This window comes from Stegodyphus dumicola, chromosome 7 (assembly GCF_044657685.1).
Source record: "Stegodyphus dumicola isolate Sdum_Otavi_A_Nest chromosome 7, ASM4465768v1".
In the NCBI taxonomy this organism is placed as follows: Eukaryota; Metazoa; Arthropoda; class Arachnida; order Araneae; family Eresidae; genus Stegodyphus; species Stegodyphus dumicola.
This window is the reverse complement of record NC_140774.1, coordinates 61,733,623-61,758,363: the sequence shown is the minus strand read 5'-3', so window position 1 is coordinate 61,758,363 and position 24,741 is coordinate 61,733,623. Positions and strand designations below refer to the sequence as shown.

Below are 24,741 nucleotides of genomic sequence, written 5' to 3'. Positions count from 1 at the left end.
TTTGTTAACATAGTTTACAATGCATTTGTACAAACTTATTTATTTGATAGTATGAATTAGAATTTTGATATAAAAAAGAAAAGACCAATAAAAGAATTTATAATTTTTATAAAAATTTGTTAAGCTATCCTGCTTTTCTGTATATAGATCATGAAAAAGAAAGAATTGGTAAAAAACGAAAACATGAAAGTGAAGAGGTTAAGCCGATCAAAAAACGGAGAGAATCTGAGATTGAGCCAGGTACAAAGTCTAACAGTGCACATGTAAAATCTGATATTTTTAATGAAGAACATAGAACATTATCCGAGAATGAAAATAAATGTTCTGCAAATATAGAAGAACCTAGTGCAGTGAGTATAACGGTTATATTTTATTCTAATTTTTTTTATTTAAAATTACTTGTATACAAATATATTTGCAGAATTATTTTTTATTTATATCTGTGTATAATCAAACTGAGCTTATAGTGAACCTTTGCAGAATTTTATATTTTGTTCACAATATCCAAAGTTCACTAAAAGCATAGTGATTTCTTTCAACCTAAAATGAATGGAACACTGGGCTGTATCTGAGAACTGTATATATGTTGCTGTTTTCTATACACTTTTAACATATATATGCATTCTATATACTTTCCTAGAATTTATGCTTTTTTTACAATCAGGTAATTGATTCATTTAAAAACCTTTATTATATTTCTGATGCTATCCAATGTCTCTTCTACTGCTGGAACACATTTTTCATTATCTCCTTTTGGACATCTTGATGAACTGTCTTATTAATTATTTCATTTGTCATAACCGAGGAAAGGATTTCGAGATGCAGATCCTTTTATTTAAAAAAAAAAATTTTTTTTATGGAGGTTGTTCAAGAATAGTATATAGTGTAAGGCAAATTAAATACATTTTATAGCATTTTTTGTGGGCCTAATACTTTTTAAAACATTTTTCTTCCTTTCACATGAACATTGTTGTAACCCCAAAAGTTTCCAAGATAATATGAGAAAAATCTTGCAAGGAGAAATACAAAGGGAACTACTTACCTTGGCATGTGCCTTCAATCCAGGAATTGAAAAGCAGCAATTCATCCAGGGAGTTCAGTATAGTGTAGACCTTTCTATAGCATTTAATCAGTTAGGAATTAAACTGCAAAGTAAACATTCCCACATTCAAGTTGTTCTTTAAGAAGTAAATGCAAAGGTCACTGCCAGATGAGAGTGATCTGAAAAAAATTAAATAAAATTATTTTACAAAAATGTTTTTGTCATGCTTCCTTTTAAAGGTGGATACATATTTAGTATAGTATGTAACTCTTACTTATTCTAGAATGACTATAGAATGTTAATATAACTTTTCTAGACTTAAATAAAGGATTTTATCTGTGCTTTTTATATGCACTATTATATATATTTTCAGAAAATTTCCCACCTTTTTTATAGCAATTTTGCACCTTAAAATCATTTTCCTAATTATAACTTCACAGTTAATGTAGGTGAAATCTTCAGTGGAATTTGAATGCTATACTGAAACAAGTTCTTTTCCTTTTATTGGAACTCCATACATTCAGTCTACAAACCGACATTCCTGAAAGACTCCTGTATAGCATACAAAGCATTTTTTATTGATATGTTGTAGTTAAATTTCAACAGGGTTGCCACTGGAAAAAGTCAGGGACCGGAAACCGGAAAAAGTCAGGGAATTTGGAAATTGACCAAAAAATTCAGGGAAAAGTCAGGGAATTTAAGTGTTTTAGTCAAAATCTGGAAAAGTCAGGGAATTTCATACAACGATCCCACCAAAAAAGGCGAGTTTTGCGCCGACGTCAGAAGAGATCACGTTTTTGGCGAATTATGTATCACGTGAGTGTCATTCGGGCAGCTGGCATAGAGCCAATTTTCGCAGCTCCAATTTGATTGTCTTCTTAGAAAGGCAAAGCAAGTTTCCCGCAACTTTTGGTTTCCAGTAACCTCGAGAATCGCATGTGCAGTGCATGAACTAAAGAAAGTACCTGTTCTCGTATAAAACAAAATGGGTTTAATCCTAGTATACGGTACCACGAAGGTTAGAATAAAAAAATATGCATTGTAAAGAAGGAAAACCTCTCTGCAACAGACATGGCTCCGTTCCATCATAGCGGGAAACAGCTGTGCATGTGCGATATATCTGTTGCCAAAGCTCGAAACCGGTGTCGGAAGTTCGAAGGTCACGTTATCAAGAGTTCATAAAATGAATATCGTTTAAAATTTCTTTAAACTCTAAAGGAAAAGAAAATATTTTTTGGTGCAAGTAAATTAATTCATGGATTAGTTATTTTGAGGGGGGAAAAAATCTACGAAAATCCGTTTTTAAAATTATTGCGAAAAATCCAAAAAGAAACGTTTTATCAAAGAACGTTTTTTCTTGGATTTTTCGCAATAATTTAAAAACGGATTTTCGTAGTTTTCTTTTTTGTCAAAGAACGTTTCTTCTTAACACGTGTTTCTCAATTTCGCTGTACATATCGCGAAGAGGAAATTCTGGCCGCCAGGTTCCGTCGCCAAATCCCTTGGCAAATTTTCCCTCTGCTTTTTACATAGACGTTCATTGGTTAGAATAATCTCCGTGTATGGTACAGTGGGATTTGGCGACATGATGATGAGCAGTAAACGGGTCATTTTGTTATTGGCGACAATTTTCAAAATCATGCGAAGGCCGTATCGTATACTAGGATTTTACCGCAAAATTTTTTTTTTCTTTTCTTTTTAATAAATATCTTCTCATTTTGCAGTAAAATAAAAAAATAGTAACCAATCATCTAGGATAACCATGTAATATAACTATATTCGCTAAAATATCATTGATTATTCTAATTAAATTTTTAAGTAATTATCTTTATTTTTATGTTATTCATATCATTTAATGTTGCTTCTTGCCTCTAAATTTATTTATCATTAGTAAATAATATTTCCAAATTTCAGGAAATTTTCTCTGGTATAATCCTGAAATTAATTCTAGCAGTATGATGATATCACAAAATTTAATGCACATATTTTTTCCTTATGCTGTCAAATAAATATAAAATACCTCAATTTAGTAAAAAAATATCATTAAATAGATTTCTTTCTTTCGTTTAGCTGCAGAATGTCTGCAAAAAAAGCCTTATTTTATTCCAGATTGGGCAGATTCTAATCTCAATCTTCAGTGGAGAAAACAACTCCTATTATAATTATATTTGTGTTTTCAAGTGTTAAGGTGCCTTTTTAGAATACACCTCACACAAATTAAATTTACCTAAAATCTAACCTAACTTTTAGCATTGCATTGTAATTTATAAGAACCACATTAGCCTCTTGTTGAACTGGGGATGATGACGCGAGTAATAATTAAATAAAACGTACAGTTGTTATCCAATGTATATATCTTAAATTTTATTAAGTTTTTTAAGCGGAAAAGTAAGCAAAGTTATCAAAGTGTACCAAGAATAATTAAGAATAAATGTCCTCTGGGATTTATTGAATAATTAAGTGAATTTGCTACACAGTACAAGTAATACCTTAATTAATTTACCTCTTAGCACAGCCAACGTACATTACATGGATAGACTGGAATTCTCTCGAAACATGCCTGGAAAAGTCAGGGAATTTCATTCTCCTGTTTGAGTGGCAATCCTGTTTCAAGGTTTGGATTAATTAAAATGCAACTTCTCTTTTTTAATATTTTAAATAACTAACCCAACCTCATCTCGTTGAGGCCATTTTGGCTCATTATGTCACAACACAATGCTTCATTAAGGATGAATGAGTCTATCTCAATGCACTCATTGATTTCACTCTTCGTGGCATAATGATCTAGAAACAGAGTTCATAAAATGCTCCAAGTTTTTTTTTTTTTTTGAATAGTAGAACTGACTTTATATGTTTAAATCGCAGTTTGTTTTTATTCTAGTTTCATAATGCAGCACTATAATGATTCTTTGATTAAACATTTTAACTGTCTTATAATGGCATCCAAACATATTTTTCCTGTTTTTCTTGATTCTTCTAGTAATTCTAATGGTGATACTATTTGTCTGAAAGTGTATTTTCTAGTTTTTAATCTTCACAGGAAGATAGTAAAGATCTTTTATCTGAAGCTAGACAGGAGTGTTAGCTGCTTTCTCAAGATTTTTATCTCCTCCAACAGCATTCAATTTTAGTCGCAACTTGGGAATGACAGTTTTTATTTCAGAAAAAGACAGTCCTATTTATTATTTTAAACTTTATTTATTTTTTTTCATAATGAAGTGATAAATCATATTACCAAGAAAGTCAATTTGTCTTCAACTCAAAGCATTTCTAGCTAATTTTAAGTATGTATTTGTATTCAAAATATTGAACTGACATTATTATAAATCTTGATATTCGTGTATTTTTAGCTGTGTTAATTATACAAGGCATTGTGTAAAAACTGTAATATTTATTAGGTTGATAAAAAATTAAATTAATTCATGTGCCTAGTTTTACAAAACTTTTCTGAGAGAGAATGCAGGCTTAATAATGCAGTATTTGAACTTTTATAACAATGAAGCTTCTGATCCATCTTTGCATCCGAAAGCAAAACTAGGAAGGTGTAGACTGCATTTAATTTGCTACAAAAGAGATATTTATCTATTTAAATATTTTAGAAAGATATATGCATAGCTAACAGTCTTATGATATGAAAAAGACAGCTTCCGTAAAGAGACATCGTCTTAGAGCATGTGTGCATGCAGCATTAGAAGCCAAAATAAAGGTGCTATTTTATCTGTGTACAAAGAATATTGATAAAAATACTCAATCACTGTCTTTTTGATTATAGAAATATGTTTGGTTTCAATTAATTTATTCATCTTTCATTTATATTATTATTATTTCATTTGACCTTTTTAAAAATGTAATATTAAATTTGTTTTACTTTTATTTAATTTATATTATACTCTAATTTACTGCTTACTTATTATGAATTTAAATCATTAACACGTTTATCTCTTTATGCTTTACTTAGTTTTAGCTATCTATTACTTATTTTATTTCTTATTATTTTATTCAATTATTTATGTTCACCATTACTGACAACTCAATGAAGTGGCAGCACTTTTAATTTAAAAAACTAAGTCCTGATTGTAAATATTAAAACAACTTTAGAACTTTTCACATATGAATGATCAAGAAAAGGCAAGTTATACAAACTGTTGTTTTGAATTTTTTAAGGTTCGATATGCAGTAGTGTAAAACATGGATCTCTACCAAAGGAGTAAGTACACTTGCTGCAATCATTGAAAGCATAAGATTTAATGGATGCTATCCTTGAGCGTAACAATAATAGATGAACATATGTCAGACTATAGTATATGATAGTAAAACCATATGAGAATAACAGATGAATAAGTTGCATTTACTTGACAGTTCATTTAGTCAGGCAGGTACTTTGTGGTGTAATGAATTATTCAGGCTACTGTGCTAGATTCCTATTACATTCTAGGAGCCCACTAGCGGCCGAGCGGTAAAGTAGCTGAACACTGGTAGTTTGGTCCGAGGTTCGAATCCCGCGAACGGGCTGGCTGCATGGGTGTTTTCGTGGTTTTCCCCATGTGTAACGTGTATACGAGCCAGTTTCCCTTAGAAAATCCTCCACGAAGGCATCCCTCCTCTTAGGCAGATAGCCCTAGTGTGCTTTGCCATAATTAAATACACCACCACACCTCTTACATTCTAGTCTTCCATAGATACAGAGGCTGTTTACACATTTTTAAGATGAATTTCATTATATTTACAGAAATATTTTATCTAAACTTTTTTCATTTTAAATGTTCTTTTTGATATCCTTTATTCTTCACTATTTTTTGTACCATAACTTCCAAGACAATAAAGCTTTTTCTTAATAATAATTTTCTTAATAAAATAATAATTCTTTAATACTTTTTCTGAAATAATGTGTGTTGAAAAATGTGAAATTGTAGTATGTTCAATTGAAAAATTTGATTCTTGTTTTGAATTTACAAGCTTTCCGAATGCGAAGAAATTTGCTACTTCTAAATTTCATGAAATTTTTTTAAGCAAGTTTAGCACTTGTTCTGTGACTTATTTGGGTTAAATGCTATGTTTTTCCCCCTTGAGATGGTAAAGAAACTTGTATCTGAATTTATACTTATAAATACCAGCAGTATTTGTAACGTTAAGAGTAAACCTTAAAGACTGCTTCACTTATTTTGCCAGTATCAATATCAACTTTACAGTCTGTTACTTTAAAACTGACATTTCAAGGCAGGTGCCAGCTTCCCCCCCCCCTGTTTGCAATAGCAACTCATATCGTCATCATCAAACAACATTTATTTTCTCCACCTTATCTGAGACTGTAGTTGAATTTAACTTTCATTTTTGTGCTTTTACATGAAGTGAAACATGCTAAGTAGAAATAAAAGGGCGGCTTTTTACTGCAACTGTTCCCGTGGTTACAAGTCAAATCGGGTAGCAGAAAATAAGACTGAAATTTCTATTTTGGTGTATTAACAATAGTGTCAATTTTTATCAACATGAAGTCCAGTCAGTGCTTAATTAACTGATTAAACACAATGCTATGTGCATAAATTAAATAGAATTGAATTATGATTTTGCAATATAAATTGTTCATAAACATTAACAAAAAAAAAGCTTTCTAATTCGAGCTAAAAAATCAGTGAATCTTAAATTTATATTATATGCAAATTTTATTATTTTAGATGTTGTGTAGTTTTTGAACATTATTAATATAATGTTCAAAAATTTAGTGTGAAGCAGCAAGTCCTTGTTTTCTTGAGTGCATTATTTGCCACTAAAAAAGAAATCATTTGGCAATAAAATACTTTTTCTTTGACATTCAATTGTAGGAGTATAAGTACACTACATTGAGGAGTAGGGTATATTTGGTCAGTTATTACATATGTTGGTAAAGGAACTTATACAGTGGTATGGGAACAAAAATTGTTATGAGTTTAGCAAGCCATTATAAAATAATGGTTATTGTTTAACAATGATAATTATTACTGTTCTCTTGAACTTGTTAAATTGTTTATAAAAAATAGAAAGAGCTTTTTGAAACATTTAAAATAAATAAAAAGGTTGTCCCTATAGAGTTATATGCAAAACTAAAGGAAGGAGAAACTTTTTTATCAAAATTTCAAGATCATGGTAACGTGAATGAAGAAAGGAAAAGATGTCATTTCTGATGAATTCAATTCACTTTAATGAAACAGTAAAACAGCATCAAAATATGGTAAACAACAGGTTAAGGCAAAAATTATACTTGATAATAACAACACAATGAGTGAGGTAGATTTTTTTGATCAACATAAATTATAAAAAGTTATAAAATCTAGAAAATAAAGATATAAAAACATTTTTTAGATAGTTATTAGATATATGAATTTTTAATGTTTATTTTAGATAAAAATCAGAACAATGGTAAAACAAGCTTCTGACTGAATTGTTTGAAACATGGCATACAGCATAGAATATAAAATCCAGGTTGTTTAAGTACAAACAATTATGTTATAAGATTAACTGAAAGACATTTTCCAGATTATAGTTTTCCTGGAGGGGAGGAGGGAATAAAGCCTATAAGAAGGAGTATTATATGCTGTTTAGAAAGAAATTCTTTTGGTAGAAAATTTGGCACAGAATGTGATTCGGCATTTTGCTTAATTCCTTTCTTTAAAACTTTTATCATATACATACAAAAAGAAATTTATATTGTCATTATAACAGTTAAAAAGGCTAATGTATATTTTGTATAAACGTATAATATTGTGTAATTCCAATGCAGAGTCCAAACTCAGACATCTAATAACTGGAAGAAGGAAGCTTAAAGACTTTGTTTAGAATGGAACGTTGCACATACTGCTTTTCTTTTGTAACCCTAGGAGAGAACAAAGGAGAAGGAATTTGATTTCAGTGCAGTTCAATTAGCACTGTGAAGTGCACTTTTCCTTAACTTTCTGATTTGATGCTGTTTCTTATTTTATTCAATGTATTAGGATTACTGTTATCCCATCAAAATTAAGTCTGTAGTATATAATATTTATAAATATTTTCATTTGACTTTTATGGTGATACTGTACACCAGTGAATCAGCCAATAAATGTCAGAATTTATGTGCCTGAAAATCGAAGTATAAACATTCTTTTTAAAACTGGTTCAGCAGTAAGACTATCCATGGAATCTTGAAATATTTTAATAAAAAAATTGGCTGTGTGAAGCATGTCAAGGTTTCGAGTGAACAAGTTTGAAGACATTTATAAAAATACCTAGCAGAATTTACTGCCAGTTACCATATTTTATGATTATGATAGCTGTAAATCTGAAGTTTTTGGATAATATCACAAGTGGAATTTTTTAATTAACAGAACCTGTGAAGAAATGTTGCCTGAATTATGTAACTTAAGTCTGTCATTGCAATGGCAGTGTCCACAGTCATCAATCAGTTTACTCTTTAAATCAGAGTATGAAATCTATAATAAGCTAAAATGGCAGAAAATATCATCATTTTAGCTTTGAGTTGCATTTTAGTTTCATAAAATGATTATTCAAATGCAATTTTTCTTTGTGTTGAAATCTTTTTAGGAAATAGGATAATCACTTATTCTTGTCACTTGTCCTTCAAAAATCCCCAATTGGGGGAAGGGACTTTTAAAAACATAATAGTAATCAATACTAGGACTAGATGAAAAAATGAGGTTGCATCAGGAAAAACAATGAAAAGGAGGCAAACGAAATTAGTTATGCCTGGTTCACAGAAAAACATCAACTTTCCCCTGTTCAAAAAAGTCAAATTTTACAGCTAATGGGATATGTGAAAAAATTCTAAATGAAGATGATAAAGTCTTCTTTACAACAATGCCCTAGCATTAACTTAACAGATGCTGAATTCTGTAAAATCTAGAAAATATCATCACTAATAGTGAAGGAAGTGGTAAAAAGGTTGATCGAAATCTACAGTTGGTACTATAATGAACAAATCAGAACTATAATTTCTGCTTATGGAAAAAATTTGGATATAAGGTAAGAAAGGTTGAGTATCAGGATATTGAAGAAGCATTGCTGAAATAGTTTACTATTTGAACAAGCTATAATTTGCCAATATCTGGGCCAATGCATCAAACATAGATCAATGAATTTGCCAGACACCTCTTGGAGACTGGAAAAAAATCGACAACAAATTTAATATCTGCAAATAATAATTGCAATTAAATCTTAATATGATTTTTTAAAGTTAGATTTATTATTCATTTCTTTTGGTAGATTTGACAGTGTTAATCAATATTTTTCCCTCTGTATTCATCATTAAATTTTTACCAATTTTTGTGAAATAATGCATTTTTTTTTATTAGAATGTATATTGCAAACCAAACTTTTAATCCCTTGAAGTCCAATAAAGTGGGGTTCAGCTGTATTTAAAAAATTATGAAATATAATCTCTGCGTTTTTAACTTTGCTTTTTTAAAATTAGATTTCAGAAAATCACCAAGATTCTGTTGATGAAGAGATATGTACTAAACCTAAAAAGAGGCGAAAACATAAAAGAAATCGTGATAGTGGTGACAGACCAACATTAAGGGTTATGTCTAAGTAAGTTTTTATTTTGTGCTTGTTTTATGTGCTAAATGTGATTAATGTATACATATAAATAGCTCCTTTATTGTGGAGATCTTTGCAGTAAAATATTCCTTTGTAGTAACCACAGTGAAGATGTGTGATTCTAAATATCATTAATTAGGGTACACATAAACTAACATTTGGCTTATTTTTCGAAAATTGACATTAAAAATTTTCAACATGATATTTAAAAAAATATTTTGATAAAAAATATTAACTTGACATTTAAAAAATCAACTTGAGATTATTATATAAATATCAACCTAATATTTTTTTAGCAACAAAATATATACTGAAATTAATAATGTAACGGGAAGATGCAAACTTAGTTATATTTAGAGATCTTCCATGTTAAAAATGTTTCCGTCTTAAGTATATATAAATGTATAAAATATCCCTATGATTTTTTTAGCAATAAAAATTTTATATTTTGTTTCTTCAAAAGAGAATCGACATCATTATTGATAAAATAATTCATATTTGAAAATTTATATCATAAATATTTTGTCCCAGTTATTGTTAAAAGAATTTGTGCAGCATACTTATCCATACAACTTTGTTTGTAAATTAAAACAAAAACCAAGTATATTCACTGAAGAGCCAAAACCACTTACTGAATAATGCATTGTGTGACAGCTGCAGTTTATGTTGACATGAATGCTACAAATTTCTGTTAGATGACTAGAGACAGGTTATATCAAATATCTAAGCACTGGTCTTGCAAAGTCAAGACATTTTGACATGGTGGTATTTGAGCTCTGAGTCGCTGCTCCATGACATCCCAAATATGCTCTATCGCAGGGCTTTTTAAAGTTTTTTCAGTCACAACCCTTTTTTATCACTGAGATTTTTTTTCACGACCCCAGGACCCCATGATGTTCACGAAAATTTTGTGGAGCATTGCTCAAATCCCCTCCATAAGCATTGCGGAATCTGACACAAGCGTGAGTGAAACTGTAATTTTTTTCACTTGTACTGTAATATACTGTTGCAGATGGGCCCTAGAGCCGTTCATGAGAATGTGCCCCAAAGCATAATACTGCCACCACCAGCCTCCCAGGCAGCAAGCATTTGTAAATTGCACGAGAAAAATACGTGCAATTTACGAATGGCCTTTCGTATAAAAAACGTTCAAGTTGAACGTAAAAATATCATAAAAAGTGTCCAGTGGCAATTACTATTTATTTACGTATATTTTTACGTTATACTATACATAAATTTGAAGTAAAATTTAGGTATATTTACGTGAGAGACTGCTGTTCATTCGCAACTTTTATGTATAATATACGTAAATTTCAGGGATTTACGTATATTTTTAGTAAACATTTACGTATATTTATCGCATATACGTAAATCTCAATTTTTTGCTTCACGTATGCGTATATATTTAGTAAAAATTTACTTAAATTTCCCCGATTTTTTACTGTATTTAAACGTATATATTAGGTAAAAATTAAGGTAGATATTCCCCGTATTTTACGGTACAAAAACGTATATATTTGATAGAAATTAACGTATATATTTCCCGTATTTTACGGTACAAAACGTATATATCTGATAGTAATTGACCTAAATCTTCCCTATGTTTTCTTTGCATATGCGAATGACTGGTAAAAATTTAATCCGATGTCTTCTCCACTTTAGTGTGTATAAATGCAATTTTTTGGTAAAAAATTTGCATAAATCTCCAGTTACCTTTTCACTGCATTTTTCGTAAAATGTACTTATTTTAATCTCATATTTTTTATGTAAATCTATGCAAAAACTTTCTGCATGCTATGATTAAAAGGTAAAATGTCATTTTTATATCAAATTCTTACATATCTGCCTTTTAGTTATGTACAGCAACATGGAATATATATAACTGGAAAATTTAAATGCACTAGTAAGTAAAAAAAAAAAAAAAAAAAAAAAAAAAAAAAAAAAAAAAATTCTATTCAAAAATTACATAACACTTAAAGGCTGAAAATCACTTTTAATATTTCATTTCAAAGCGACTACAAAATATGCAATAAATTTCGTAAACATCAATTCTATGTTTTAAATCAATTAATGTGATCATTCATTTACATTTTTGTTTACTAAATTCATTTCATAAATTTAAATTTAGTAAACAACTGTAGTAAATAGTTGTTTACTAAATTCATTATTACTAAATAACACTTTAAATAAATTATTTGCTTTTCCGAAGGACATTTTCTTATGCCATTTAAATGAACGATAACATTAATTGATTTAAAACATAGAACTCAGGTTTACAAAATTTATTGCATATTTTGTAGTCACTTTGAAATGAAATATTCAAAGTGATTTTCAGCTTTTAAGTGTTATGTAATTTTTGAATAGAAATTAATTTTTTTGCATTTAAATTTTCCAGTTATATATATTCCATATTGCTGTACATACCTAAAAGGTGGATATGTAAAAATTTGATATCAAATTAAAATTTTATCTTTAAATCATAATATGCAGAACATTTTTGCATAGATTTATGTAAAAAATATGAGATTAAATTAAGCACATTTTAAGAAAAATGCAGTAAATAGGTAATTGGAGATTTATGCAAATTTTTTACCAAAAATGTGCACTTATACACAGTAAAGAGGAGAAGATATCGGACTAAATTTTTACCAAAGTCATTCGCATATGCAAAGAAAACATAGGGAAGATTTAGGTCAATTATTACCAAATATATAAGTTTTTGTACCGTAAAATACGGGGAATACCTACGTTAATTTCTATCTAAAGTACAATATAGTTAATTACCAAATTCAGTAAACATCATACATTTAGATTATTTGAATGAGTGTGCTAAATTTTAAAATTGTTAAATATACCAGGAAATTGTAGAAAACTTACCTTTTCCAATAGTTACGAAGTTGACTTATTTTCCTTGAAGATGAATGTTTAATGTCACAAATATTGCATTCATATCTTCAGATAATACACAAATATATACATATTTATTCATTAAAATTAAGTTTATCCAAAACATGTTAAAGAAAATATTAATTTGCATGTAAGTTAATCGAGTAACTTCTGATTTAATTACAGACATAATAATGATATGTAAAAATTTTACATTTATCAGTCAATCTTGCAATGTATTGTAATCCATTATTATTGTCTTTCTCAGTTTAAAATCTTATAAATATATTAGACCAGTACTAAAAGTTCACCTCTACAAAAGAAATGCTTTATCGGAACATTTTTAAAAAGTTCCCTTTTACAATGTAACTGTTAATTTCATAAATACGTTCATAAAATTATGCAAATTCAAAATTACCTAAATATGTTCTTTATTTTACCTTATATACCAGATAAAATTTTAAAAAGTTAATTTGTTTAGGAATATTGAATTTTTTAATATTTATCTCATGTGACTTTTTCTATAACATCATTATAAATGTACATGTTGATGTGGAAATACCAATTATTTTTTTTCATCAAATAGCTTTATGATATTAAATGATTTAAAAGCAGGCAACTGGACAAAAGAAAGCAGTTAGAAGTTGGCTAATTTTTGATTAATTTGGTGTCAAATGCTGTGCATTTTAGATTATAAATATATATATAGATATAAAATTATTTATAGATATAAAATTATTATGAACATATCCCACATAAATTAACAAGTATAAAATTTCAAGTTGTTTGAAGTATTATGAACTGTAATACTTTCAAAAGAAATACACATGAAATTAATTTAAGAATTAGCTTTATTTTACAGGTATTCGAAAACTGCAATTACTGTTAAACAATAAAAACTAACATTAAATCTGAAGAGCATAATTTTTTTCAATAATAAAATTCAACATAGATTATTTCAGCTTCGCCACATTTGTTCTATAGTTCGCTGTCTTTAATATCCTGCTCGATTTTTGTAAAAGTGAATTCTTTGTCACGTAATGTTTTGAAAACAGCTCCTAAACAAGAAAAAGGAAAATTTGTAATAATTTCACACTTCAGATGTTTTCAGTTTTTAAATATAATTGAAGTATTAAAAGATGCATATAAAATGCACTGAGTATTTCATATTTAAAAATTTACATTTAAGTAATTAAAAATTTAAGTTCATACTATCACACAGTAAACTTCAATTATATACCTTACACAATGCCTATAATTTCAAGTAAAAAATACCTAAAGATCTGTTTAGAACTGCAAGGTTAAGAAAGTCTTTAATGGCTATGTTTGTATTTAAGTACACGAGAAAAAACTTAATTTTGTATTAATCATATTGCATTAGCCTTTCCAATTTTACTCCTACATATAGTAAAGAATATTCGCTTTCTTACAGATATCTTTTTCTTAAATAAAGAGTAAGCAGAAAACTAATCACAACACTATATACATATATAACAGAATACTTCATAAACATATACATGTCATTAACAGCCTATTTTACACATGTATATGCATTAACAGCCTATTTTACACATGTATATGCATTAACAGCCTATTTTACACATTTCAATAAACCAATACACAATTAAAAGTATTATCAGTAAATTCCTCCAAAATCAGAACACAAATCTTTAATTATGATAACAATGGCATCTCAGTTTGCAATATAAAATATTTCAAGTCTACATTCATGTGCATTCTAAGCAAACAGAAAGCTGAATAACAATAAAATTATAAATACCATAAAAAAGTTAAAAGCCACGTAGAATGATAGCAAGACTAAATGAAGTCTTCCTTCAAAAATAAATTTAAATTCAAAATTTTGCCTTCCTATTTAACATCCCAAAATAGGGTTACTGCTTTCACTAACTAAATTTCCTGTCTTGGCAAAATAAAAATTGTCACTTCTGTTGCAGGAAATATTTGCTGCAAACTTTATATGCAAATAATCCAGTGAAAAAAAATTTAATTGTGGCTTGAATATTTTCTTTATTAAATAAATGAAAAATTCCCAGGTAATATTAATTTATGATCCACATGAAGCTCTTTACCTCTACCATATCATGCAGCTATTTTAAAATATATACTCTCATATAAAAGCCACAGAATTTTTTTACCAATTTTAATATGGTATAAATCATTAATAAATATTCTAAAAACAGCCCAAAAATTTCTGAATTTGATACCCAAAACATAATTCTATGTAACTGTTAATGTATGCATTTGCTTGCACATACTTAAAATGAATTATACACACAAAAACATAACATATTAACTTTAATAAATTCTTAATTAGCAGGATGACTCAATTAAGGCAAAATATGAAAGAAATCTACCTGATGGAATAATTGTAAAAGATATATTTAAAAAAAGCTAATACTATTTACCTTACACATGGCAGAAATTGAGTAAACTGTATGCAGGTGGATTATTTATTAGGAATAGAAGTTAGATCAAAGTACCAGTTCCGGAAGGCTTTAACCATTTGGGTGCAAAGAAGCATCTCAATTTAAAAAAGAATAAAAGCTAATAGAATTTTATAACTTTTACAATCTAGTACAAATATTAGACACATAAACAACTCTAAATGCCATTATTTACTTGCATATTTTCCTTCTTCGTGTACTTTACTCCTTAATCTTTCAGGATATGATTTAGAAACAGAGTTATGGTAAAAATGTGTACTGGTAAAAAAAAATATTGCTGAAACTGGTAAGTCCTTTGAATTATATACTATAGTGCAAAGAGGGATGGAATATGTGACTAAATATGATAAATCAGATTACAATAACATTAAACAAATAACATGAAAAACTGAAAAACGAAATTTTATTTGAAATTATTTTTTAACTCATGGAAAGACAGACAGTACTTCCAACTTATTAAATTCAATTACATCTTACCTTTGTCAAACCAATATTGGTACTTTTCCATTTTGCCGGCGCAAGCGATAAAGTCGCCCAAAATGGTACAACCAATGCCAAACAGAATATCCTCGCTGGTAACCTTTTACGTTTCATTTTCAAAACACGTCGCAACTATTTCTATCAGATCTTATGTTTCTTTCAATACTGGGATACAATGACATAGAATTTTTACCAGATAGTTCAATTTTATGTCCTAAGGCTATTCGTGGTAATTAAATCAATTAGGATGCAATCACACGCTCACTCAAAAATATAGAAAAGGCAAAATCAAGGGTTAAATTCATCAATTCTAATGAGAATGCACTAGCAAAGTAAAGCACTGTGGTTTTACATAATTTCTGAATAAGCTATTCGTATGAATTGAAATAATTCCTGCATTTAAACTTGTATTCCAAATTAAGATTTAACTTGTAATTAATGTACATAATTACTGAGAGAATTAGGGTAGTTTAACATGAGATGAGATCACTTGGGGTCACGTGATATGAAATGGCGAATCAAAATGTTGTACCATAAAAGCATAGTAAATTCTTAAATTAATCTCTTTTTACAAATACAAATTAATGTCTTTCTACAAATTTATTGTTTTTATTTATTATCATTTTTAAAATTTTAAACGATATTAAAATGTTTATGCCTTTAAAATAAAAAATTTCTTAGAACTAACATTTATTAAAATTTTTTATGTGTATACTGTGTTTTGTTGCCAATAAAGTCTGCTTGGCAAGATTTGCGTCGGCGAAACGGAAAAGTACCCTGATATTTTGAATTTTTTTATAATTTTCATAAATTTACTATTTTAGGGAGGCTCGGTAGCACAGTGGCTAGTGCGTCACGCAGCAGCACCAGAGGTCTGGCGTTTGATTCCCAGGCTGGGCAAGGTTGAAACAGCCTTTGATCCCTTAAGTGGGTCGATAAAATTAGTACCAAGTTCCATTGGGGACTTAATACCGGGGGGCCTGCAACAAGCTGACTTATGCACAAACACCACAGAGCTCACCATCTAGAAAGTAGATATCAAGGCCATGGCTCTCTAAGGGCTGTTTGTGCCATCCAGTTTAGTTTTAAGTTTTACTATTTTAGTAACATAAAAACACATCTGTAACATTTTTGGTTTAGGTTTATTTGATTACTTCAAAGCACAATAGGGCTATCTGCCTAAGGTGAGGAATGCCTTCGTGAAGGACTTTCTAAGGGAAACTGGCTCGTATACATGTTACACATGGGGAAAACCACGGAAACGGCTATGCAGCCAGACCGTTCGCGGGATTTGAACATCGAACCGAACTACCAGTGTTCAGCGACTTTACCGCTGGGCCGTTGGCGAGCCTTCTATTACACAGGACCTGTGTGTGCAGGATCACTTTCGAAATTAAGAGAGTTGTATTTAAAATCGGTGCTAAACTAAAGCTGCTTTCTTGCCTAATTTTATACTGTTGAAAATACCGGTAATTGTCAAAATTATTCATATTCAATATGTGTAAAATTATTAATGAGCTGCCAAACCGCAGTTAACCATCTAATATACTACATTCAACGTTATTATTTTTCTTTTTGAATGTCAGGCTTTCATTATTTCTTCCAATATATCTGTAACAGGACATAAAGATTGAGTTAATGTGGAATAGAAAATTACCTTGCAACATATCCAATACGACTTAGTGGCAGTACTTCATTCTCTAGAAAAAAACATTTTAAATTATTATACTTAAACAAAAAATTCATATTTGTTACAGCAAAACATCATTAACACAATAAACCAGAGTTGAATGCAAATATAGTTTAACTAGATTCTTGAAAACTAGTTTATTACTTTCAATTTAATTTAAAAATAATAAAAAATAAGGTACGTATTATGACTACGTAGATATCTCGCCTAAACTGGCAATCCTTGTAGGTTATACAGGTTAACCCTAACATAGTTATAGAGGGCACTAAGATAGAGAGTATTAATCCCACACTAGGGACTCTTAACATTTTATGGGAACAGTTTCAAAAGTGAAACGGATATTTATAGTGAACCAACGCAAAACAAAAACAATAGTCCTTTAGGGACAAAGCCCCTTTGGACTAATAAATAAACAGCTTTTAGCTATTTTTTCTTCTTGTAAAAAATCGACATACAGAATATTTTTAGAAAATAACAGTACTTTAAGCATTCCACATATTTAACGCAATAATTCATTGTAGCTCTGTTGCAATACTGGCAAAGGTACTCCTCTGTTATTAGGACGGGATTCAGAAATGTACAATGAAACCTCGAGATACGAGGAAAGTATGAGCAAAATACGAGCATTCACTCGAGTAACGAGCAATGAGCCAGGCTGTCGGTATGGGTGGTGCCATTTTCCTATCCGGCTCAACTCGAGGAATCCACTCGTCAGATCACTCAGTGTTCTTATATATACGTGTTTGTGTACTTGGAAGTTAATTGTTTTGACATTTAACATGAAAATAATTATTTCAAGATGCCTCGCAAGAAGATTGTTGCCTCAGATAGTGCTGCAAAGAAAAATAGGACATGGCCGTCGATATCAAGAAAGAAATCATAGATAAACATAAGCATGGTGAGGGAATTGGCGAAGACTTGCGGTCTTTCAACATCGAAAATCTACACTATTCTGAAGAAGCAGGAAGAAATTAAGAAACTTGATTTAGCCAAAGGAATGCTGGAACGAATTAAGCTCGTATCTCGAGGTTCCACTGTAGATATGTAAGCATGTGTATATGCATGTATGCATATGAGTATACACATACATACATAAAGAATATACACATGCACACACGAGCACCTACATTTAAAAATGCATGCATATAGACACACATTTCTGAATCTGGTCCTGATAACAGAAGAATACCTACATGAATCATAGGATTTACATTAATTAGTTATTAGAATTCTTAAATGCAGAGAATTTCATCTTCACTACCGAAAATTCAGTTTCATTTCCAGCTGAAACTATATCAGGACAATCTCATTTATATTATTTCCCTCTAACAACTGAACATTTTTAAAACCTTTTCTATTCCATGGAAAACTAATGCTACATTAAACATATATTTTCTAAATCTGAAAATTTTAAGTTAGCTTAGAAACTGTAATCATTCTTAAAAAAGTTTGATTTATGCAGATCAATAAAATTACTTTCCTGTGAAAAAGTAATATGGCGTTGAACAACATGATTTTACACATCAAGATATACTGAGTGAAAATTTCTGAAATGTTTTATTTCTTGGTATCTCACTATGCAAGAATTGTATAAATAAGACTACCTTCCTTTTTTTAAAAAAATTTTTAGTAAATACTATGAAGAAAACTGGCTACATTATTTACAGTTCATAATTAATAGAAAATAAATCATTTCTTAGCTTATCAGAATTTATTTTTATCACATTCATAAACAGTACTAATTTAAACAAACATATCATTATGATTTCAATAACTATGAAATAGAAAATCCAAATCTGCGTCTTTGATGGTCTAGTAGATTGGACGTCTCGTTTACTACAATTCAGCAGGGTGCCGACTCCCCAGACTGTAATATATATATATATATATATATTTAATTTACAAGGGAAAAAGCAACAAAACTATAAACAATTTCTTGGTTTTATATAAGCATTTCTGCACATTTACAATTTTCATTTCTTTAACTATCTAGTTATATCAAAATACATGATTTAGTAAAATATAATTCAAATAATTTAAGGTATTTTAGATCAAATACTAACTTTTCAATTAATTTTTTCATGCAAGTCTAATAATCAACATAACTATCAAGTTTTGACTTCGAAAATTATGTTTAGAGAAACCTGAAGCTGCAGTAAATAGTAATAAATTTATTCAAAACTGAAAGTAAAGCATTCTTACTTTATTTTCTTTCTTTAACTATGGCAGATCTTTTAAAACAACAAAATCAAACAAACAAAAAAGAAATGCATTCATGAAAGGACTTAGGACTTGCTTATTATTCATGAAAGGATATATTTCAGTAATTACAAGTACATGAAAATTCAGTATATATAAAATAAAATGAACAAAGATTTGGAACAAAGTACCTGTGTTTCTATCGCATAAAATTTCCTGTTTTAATAGCACAATATCTTTGAGTTAAAGATTATATATTAAAGCAAATTTATAAAACGAAATTCAAAAATAAGAAATTAAATTATTTTTAGGGAAAACACTAAGCAAATAAAAAATTTTGAATTTCATAAATAAATGAAAGTTACATGCTTTATTTTTTGGCATAAAATAAATAATATTTCCAGAACAGATTTCTGAACAATTAGTCATGTTAATATTGCCTTTCTTTTTCCATTAAAAGCTATTTCCTGCTTAATTACAGTATGCTTTAAGATAAATATTAAAACGTTTGAGTAAAAATAATATAACTCTAAAAAGGTGAGACACATACAAACAGGAGTGACACAAACAGTAAGAAACAGACTAGTGCAAAATTTTTTCAATTTATTGATTTGGTATTCTATGTCATTAACAGTACCAAATCCTGAAAATGAATCATTAGGCACGTACACAAAAGAACAACACATGGAAAATCACATTTCCTACACAGACGCTATTTATAAAATTTTATATAGGTGAAGAAAGTACGAATATTAAACACTGAAAATATAAAATATTCACTTTCTTTCTTCAAATAATTAGTAACATCGATGGATTCAGTCACAAATGCCAATCCACGAACAAACAGTATTCTTTGCGAATTTACCATTCTTTTCGACCGCCATTGCTGACTTCACAAATATCCCGCCGCAACCGGAAGTAGAAAGTGTCTGCTTTGTCATTGGTCAGTGAACAAGAATTGCAACGCTTTTTTTTATTTTTTATAATTAAACATATTAAGAAAGCCTCTAAATTAGCATATGAAATAAACCTACTTTTGCATTATATAAATTTATATTCACAGCATCTCTGTATTAAGGTAATAATTCAATTTTTCTACGAAAAATAGAAATGCCTGTGTATGCGCATGCTCAGTGTATAATCGTAAATTCGGTCAATTCTTATAATAAGTTAGCGTACAATTAACTATGTAAATGTTGAGTTCATTTAACTGGGCCCTTGTACTTATTCTGTAGATCTCCATATTAAGAATGTCTTTAACTGTTTCAGGAAAAATATAAAATATAATATAATTATTTATTTACATTATTTATTTATTTTTTCCTTGTATAAAAATTATTAAAATCGCTATATCATTTTTCCCGTACATTAAACAAAATTAAAAAATGTTAGCCTCATGTGATTTTTATAACAAAGATTAAAGGAACTGAAATATATGCAAAATATCAGGATTTAGCTTGCAATTTCGTAGAGTTATTATTATTATTATTATTATTAAATAAAAATATTAGTATATCTTTGATTATAATTAATGATCCTTTGGTCTACATTAAACTATTGTTCAAGAAGTTAAACATTTTCAAGCATCTTCTGCTCTATTTATTATTCTATTCCTCGACATGAAAAATTTGCTAGTCTTATTCCACTTTAATTGCCCACATTTGCTTTAATATACAGCTTATTCCAGTTAAATGGGTAATAGGATTTTCATAAAAGAAATTAAATTGTGTAAATTAATGTAAGTGTTGATATGAATAAAAATAACAAATTTGATATAAGAAAATAAATAAGTTATTTTGAAGATCTTTAAATTAATAAAATATATTTTTTTGCAAAAATGCACGTAAAGATTTAGCTCACATGTTAAAATTTATAGAAAAATTTTAGCCTCATATATGAATGCCCCTTTTTTTCATGTTCGTGGAAAAGGAAAACAAAGTGAAATGCCAAAAATGCACTAAATATTTTGAATTAATAAACTTCATTTTCAATCTTTTTAGACTTCGTATAATATCCGTAAAAGTGACGAATGAAATATACCATAAAGGCAGTAGTTTCTTTCAGAACATTCGGATTCGTATAATATGCGTAAAAGTGACGAATAAAATATACCATTATGGCGGTAGTTTTTTTTTAGTACATTCAGATTCGTATAATTTTCGTAAAAATAAAGTGTGGAAAATAACGATAAAGAGTCAACAGTAACTTCAGCCTTTTTCATTCATATAAATTTCGTAAAAGTAACGTGCAAAAAATACCATACCCTTATTTCACCAAAATTATACGTATATTTTTGGAGACGTGCTGCCTGGGCTGTGTTTGATCAGCTGTACAGGGGGCTGGAGCAATTGTTTGCCTGAAAGATGGCTTCCCTGACATGTCCATCGATATGATGAATGAGAAATTGTGATTCATCCAATCAGGCAACTGTCTTTCACTTATTTATGGTACAATCTTGATGTTCTGAGGCCCACTGTGATGCCTGTGTTGTTGAAAATGAAGCTTGGTCAGCATAGACATACGTGTGAGATATCCAACAGTGTCTGCTGAACTCTGTTTTTTAAAACACTTGCATGTGGATGCTGCATTGTATTGGGCTGTCAACTGAGCCACTGTCTCGTACCACTTTTGATATACGAAGCGGGACAGTCTCCGACATCCTTTTTCTTTGATGACACATGGACGTCGAACACCTTAGCATCTACTGCTGGTTTCACCATCATTTATCCACTTTACATAAATACTAACAATGGCAGATTGTGAACAACCTACCAGTTTTGCAGTTTCGAAGATATTCATTCTGAGGCTACGGGCCATTACAGTCTGCCCTCTATCAAATTCGCTTAGATCAGCTGCCTTTCCCATCATTCACAAAAGTAATTGCAAGAATGATTCCTTACCTTCTCCAGCAGCAGTTAAATATCATTCCCACTTAATCACATGCCTTTCATGTCATCCAGGCTAGTTCGTTGACAAATGTAGGAATGATCATAATGTTTTGACTCGATAGTAGACACCTTATGTTAATGGACTTCATTCTCTTTCTAATTGATAACACCTGCTGAATACATTTTTTAAAATTTTGTTTTGGGGCATATATGTTTCATCTTTGATGTTCTGATAAAAATAAAATGTTAGATCTTTGCTTATACTAGATTTCTTTCTATCAGGCTCACAACAAATATAAAAGTGTGTTACTATAAAGTGTACCTCTTTGAATAAAATAAATACTTATCCTGAAATTTTCTCTTCTAAAAAAACCTCAATGTAACAGTCACCATTACCTTCATTAGTTTTTGTTTATGACAACAATTATTGATGATATACTGTTGATAGGGATTAATCAATCATAATTATTATTATTTTTGAAAATTCTGTAGCTTCAAACATACATTCCTGACATTTAAGTGGCTCATTCTTTAAAATTACTGCAAGGGAAACTGTTCTGAATGATTTTGAAAATTTATTTCAATGTAACTGTACACAAGAAATTGTTGTGTTCCATCCTTGAGCCCTATCATTTGAATTTATTCCTTTAGCTGACAAAAGTATTCTGCCATTTAGAAGTCGGAAAATTAGTGAAATACGTTTTAGATTTAGGTATTTAGGTATATCTAAAAGGAAATTTTTGATTATAACTTTTCTATTATAAATCAAATTGAAATTCTGAAATTTCATGAGATGTACACTTGTCAATAATCAGTAGAAATTTTCCTAAATTTCACAATAATTCTACACTTAGCTCATTAATCAGATTTTAAAAATTTTAGAAGTTGTTGATATACTCTTGTTAACATAATACTAATCTGCCAAACTAATAGTTAAGAGCTACAGAAATTATTGAGATTTAACTTGCTTTGTCTAGTAGCTTCTTTTTTATTTGTGAAATGTGAACTAGCTTAGCATTATTGTGTTTCCAGTGCTTTTTCAAATTAATTTCCAATTCTTGCTACTCACTTTCCAATTCCATATGTGACAAGTTACTAGTAAAGTGTTGCAAACTCAATACTCATGGAAATCTTAAACTTAATCAATTATGATGCCACTATTATAGGACTCTTTTAACATGCTGTATTTTTCATGATATAGGTTGACAATTTCAAACCTGGCAAGACCAGGTGGTGCATTTTTTTAAGTTCAAGGACTTTTTATGATTTTGCCTCAACCCTTTTAGGACAGGTGTCCCATATACGCATTCCTTAAGAACGTTCTCTTACAGCCGGGCGTCCCATCCACGCATCGCTAGAGATTGCATTCAGAGGACAGGTGATGCGTATACGCATTTTAAGCTGGAACGTTTTTCTGAAGGCCACTAGATGGCATCCTATGTCCATTACTTTTGAAATGAACGCAGTTTTAGGTTCCTGACCTTGAGTTTGATATATTCTGCTTGACTTTGGCATTTTACTCATCAGCTCTTGCGAGGGTGGGGGAAGGGAAAGTGTAAACAGAGGTGAGCTCTTTAAATTGCTGTGTGCTAATGAAAACAGTCTCGTGTCTGATTTATATCCAATTCCTTTTTTTATTCTATTTTTTCCTCTTTACTATATACGGTCTTTTAGGGTTAGTATGTGGAGTACTGTTACGTTTTGCATTGCCTTCAGATATATTTCCATTTCTTCTCTTTTTATTTCGGAAAGCCTCACCTCCAGTCTATTATGGTGGGAAGGCACTATTTATCAGATGAAGAATACCCTCCTATGGTCAATGAACCATTTACTAACGCAGATGAGAGTGATGATTCATTTCAAGATTTAGAAAGTGATACTTTTTCTGAGAATTAGAAAGTGATACTTCTCCGTGCTTCGAGATTTACCACACTCAGACTTCATTTTAAATTTTGCTATTTCTTACTGTAGTTTTATTAATTTTAAACTTTATTGATGAATTTTATCAATTAAAACTTTGGAAAATTTGGATAGCGCTTCCGAAAATTATTTTACAAGATAAGCAATTCTTTAAGTATATTTTCATGTAAAATAATGAAGAAAACTTTTAGTGCTAATTTTAACATATATAAGAGCTCAAGTAATAATCTAAAATGATACCAAAAATTATGATGCTAAAAGAGAAACTTTTTTTTTTTCTGATTTTTTTTATAAAATTAGGCTTAGCGATTCAAAACCTCCGTCCTGTACGGTGATTGCCTTTGATTCCCTTCTGCCCATCACGATCATCTTAAACAAAGGTGCGCCGTTGCGAAAAGGTTAATGCAGCACAATGTATTTTTAAGAAAATTACATCTGTAGATCCAAGCACAGAAGCCCTTGCAGATTATGTTCAGTTTTATAAGACTGTGACTTGTAGACAGCTGATCTACCTCACTGAAATTCCCATCAAATTTCACAAATGTAGCATCTAAATCCATGTGATATGGAGATTGTATAGACTGTTATTTTCAGTATTATGTCAAC

The 24,741-nt window shown here is 29.6% G+C and overlaps 1 protein-coding gene across 3 annotated transcripts in view; it reads left to right on the top strand.

The window, feature by feature from the left end:
- LOC118184248 (la-related protein 7-like) overlaps positions 1–24,741 on the top strand; it is a 132,276-nt gene that overhangs the window by 68,260 nt on the left and 39,275 nt on the right. For all 3 annotated transcript variants that reach the window (XM_085820329.1, XM_085820328.1, XM_085820330.1), the window contains exons 8-9: positions 148–350; positions 9,480–9,598. In XM_085820329.1, coding sequence (XP_085676455.1) covers positions 148–350; positions 9,480–9,598 — 322 coding nt within the window. The remainder of the gene's footprint in view (positions 1–147; positions 351–9,479; positions 9,599–24,741) is intronic.